Genomic DNA, 3,170 nt, shown 5'->3' on the forward strand with positions numbered 1-3,170 from the left:
TGTAGTATATTCTGCATAATTAATATGTGATTGAGATAGTCTTGAACTATAACCAAGTAAGCCATCCTCCCCATCACCAACAAATCTAATCAAATCATGTGGTGTGTGAAAAGAAGGATACCTTCCTGTTTTGGGATCCGGTGGATATAGACTTCCATCTGTCCATAGGTCAATATGCTTCTTTCCTTCGTTGCGAAGATGTTGAGCTTCATTTGCACATGATAGGGATCTTTGGTAGACACTCCGTGTAGTTGCATACTCTTGGTTGAGCTTGATGTTCAAATGAAACTTTCGATTAGATGTATCACTCATTACTAACCGAGCAAAAAGTATAAGCAGAGCTATTAGATCATGAGAGACACAGAAGAATGAGAATGAGATGTAGCTTGTGAAATTTTTAGAGAAGCAGAGGAGTGAAATTTTTTTGGAGAATGGATAAGAGCGCGTTTGGAGAGAATGGTCATTTTGCCACGTAGTCACTAAAAGAGGACAAATTTTGAGACGAGCCATTAAAGAGTAGCATGAAAACGATCTATTTTTTAAGATTTTAAAATATGCACTTAGATACATATTCAGTCAGATAGATACGCTTTAAATACCCAAAACGGCTAAATTTGGAGCCGTTTTGACCGTCAACATTCTACTAATTAGCAAGTTAGCGAAATTCCTTACACAGCCCATTTTGAGACGTTTTTGGCCCTAATGATTAGGGAGCTCGACCCACACAGGATATGCTGAGGATTTGGGGCCTTCTGGGTTGAAGTCCTTTGTCCATCTCATGAAGCAGAAGGGGAGATGTCTAAACATCCATTGACCGGAGCTTATAACTTTTATTGCCATGCTTGGATCTTTGAATAAAAAAAGGTAATACCCTTTGGCCAGTGCTTGAGTCTGGGTTACCTCTATTCCGAGAGGGGTCCAGCTGTCTCTTATCCAAGCTCTCATTGCTTCCTTAGAAGGTCTCGGGCCAAAGAGAAGGCCAACCAGACATCTTTCAGAATATTCTTCTACTTTGCTTCTGACCTGATCTACTGGAAGACTTACGTGTACTGTATTGGAAGAGTTATTACTTGTGCAGGTGGTGGAGGCTGCCTCTTTTTGAGGGGCTGCTTCTGTTGCTGTCTGATCTTTTGCTGCCAAAAGGGAGGCTTCTTTGTATTGTTCCTTGTTCTTCATGATTAGCAGCTGTTCTTTGGCTTCTTTTAATTCGTGGACCAGTCTGGAGTTTTCGTCCATAACGGCGTCTATGATGGCTTCTCCATTCCACGGCTTTTCAGGGATGGGGTTCCAAGGGTTTGAGTGAGGGGCGAGCTGAGAGGTTGAGGGAGAAGCTACAGTGAAGTGACTGCTGTGAGGGGCGAGCTGAGAGGTTGAGGGAGAAGCTACAGTGAAGTGACTGCTGAGCATTGGATTTACTTTTGCAGGAGAAGCTGAAGAAGTCTGAGGTCTAATAAGGGACGGGCTCCTCCGCTCAGTGCCCATGCACTTGATCCGCCCGCGGAAAAGAAAAGCCTACGCTGCAGTTTAAAGAAAGGTGGGAAGCTGGGGAAGACGAAGCGCAGTCTCAGAGAGCTTTTTTCAAAATCATTATTATTATTATTTTTTGTTGTTGTCCTACTTTCTTCGGGCCCGAAAAGCAATGTTTAAAATATAGTAAAAGATGTCCATTTTAGCACGGTTGCTTGCTCCGACCGCAATGGTCAGCAAGGCAGCAGGCGTTTTCGAAGAGTCTATGGAGGCATCAGCGTTGAATATGGCGGCGCGCATCTGGACTTTGTGGGGAGCCGCCGGCGTCCCGCCCCGCGAAGAGCCGGGTCTTCGCGGGGAACCGTGGGCAACGCGTCTCTCTTGTACTTCCACGTCCTTATAAAAAGGAGGACTCGCCAGTACAGCTATATTTTGCACACAGATCGACACAATATACAGGCTTAGGCTTTTCTTTTCCCCCAGCTACTGCCTGGCCTTCATTCGCAGCAAGGCGTTTATCCAGATCTCATCCAAGCGAGGCAGCCTTTCCCACAAGCGATGGCGCCCATATTACGTCCAGCTGCGCAGACGCATCACTCCGGCCGCTTGCTGAAGAACCCGAGCTCATGCACCGCCTTCTTCCTCCTCCTCATCATCGGCGCTCTCATTTCGCCTGCTGCCGTTGACGCCGCAAGTGGCAACCCGCGCTGGAGCATCATGGCCAACTCGAACTCGTCCGATGAGGCCTCATTGGAGTACTACGTGCAGGTGGAGGTGGGCGGTGACGACACAGGCGAGCTTCTCCCCGCCCTTGACACCAACACCACCAACAGCTTCGGTGCCATGGAGGTGTTCGCCCTCAACGTCACAGAGGGTGCTGACGCTTCCAGCACTCAGCTGGGTGTCATCCGGGGCTACACAGTCCAGGCCAGCTACACCTCCACCAGCCATGAAGTGGAGGTGGAGGTGCTCTCCTACGACGATGGCTCCGTCAACGGCACCATCAGCCTACAGGGCCTCATCAACGTTGCTACCAACGAGATCGTCGTGCTGGGAGGCACAGGCGCCTTTCGGGGCGTGCGAGGCTATGGCGTTGTCACCCTCGTCAGTGCCACAGGCACCTTGTACGTCTACCACCACTCCCTCTATTTTCTCTAGACTCACCAATTTATAGACGAGTCCATAATTAGAACCTAATGGCTTCTCGTGGCCACCAAGCCACGAGCATGACTGCACAATCTTTCAAAGAGCAAATACAAAATAATGGTTTCAAAAATTTCTATTGAGAGTGGATTTGGAAGCAAGAAGAAGTGTTTTCTATTGAGAGAGGATTTGGAAGCAAGAAGAAGTGTTTTCTGTACTCTGAATTCTCAGATACAGCTATATAACTTCAATCTATGGTATAGCACTTTTACCCCCTTCATTAGGTTTTATAAGACAAAATTTCTTTTTACTGGAGGTGTTCGAATGTGAAACTATTAATGCTTGCATATTTTCCATGTATTTGTCCGTTTTGAGAAGTAGTAGCACCATAGTGGTGGGAAAATCCGATGGCGAAGCCATGGGTGGCCATGCCTCTAACAATTTAAAAATGAGAGAGAGAGAGAGAGAGAGGGAGAGACGAGAGTTGCTTAATGTCGACTTATTGATCTAGAGAGACCAATCGACGGAGAGACTTGAACCCAGGTGGGTACATGTCATCC

The 3,170-nt window shown here is 47.1% G+C and overlaps 1 protein-coding gene across 1 annotated transcript; it reads left to right on the plus strand.

The window, feature by feature from the left end:
- The first annotated feature begins 1,912 nt into the window (after positions 1-1,912).
- LOC147627031 (dirigent protein 10-like) lies at positions 1,913-2,920 on the plus strand. Its single transcript, XM_086816139.1, has one exon. The coding sequence runs from the start codon at positions 2,026-2,028 to the stop codon at positions 2,623-2,625; it is 600 nt and encodes a 199-aa protein (XP_086672265.1). The 5' UTR covers positions 1,913-2,025; the 3' UTR covers positions 2,626-2,920.
- Positions 2,921-3,170: the final 250 nt, after the last annotated feature.

This window comes from Cibotium barometz, chromosome 21 (genome assembly GCF_041138505.1).
Source record: "Cibotium barometz isolate CiBa-2024 chromosome 21, ASM4113850v1, whole genome shotgun sequence".
In the NCBI taxonomy this organism is placed as follows: domain Eukaryota; kingdom Viridiplantae; phylum Streptophyta; class Polypodiopsida; order Cyatheales; family Cibotiaceae; genus Cibotium; species Cibotium barometz.

Bases quoted from the DNA above. Each gene is read 5' to 3' on its own strand.
- LOC147627031 (XM_086816139.1), top strand. From the start codon at position 2,026: ATGGCGCCCATATTACGTCCAGCTGCGCAGACGCATCACTCCGGCCGC.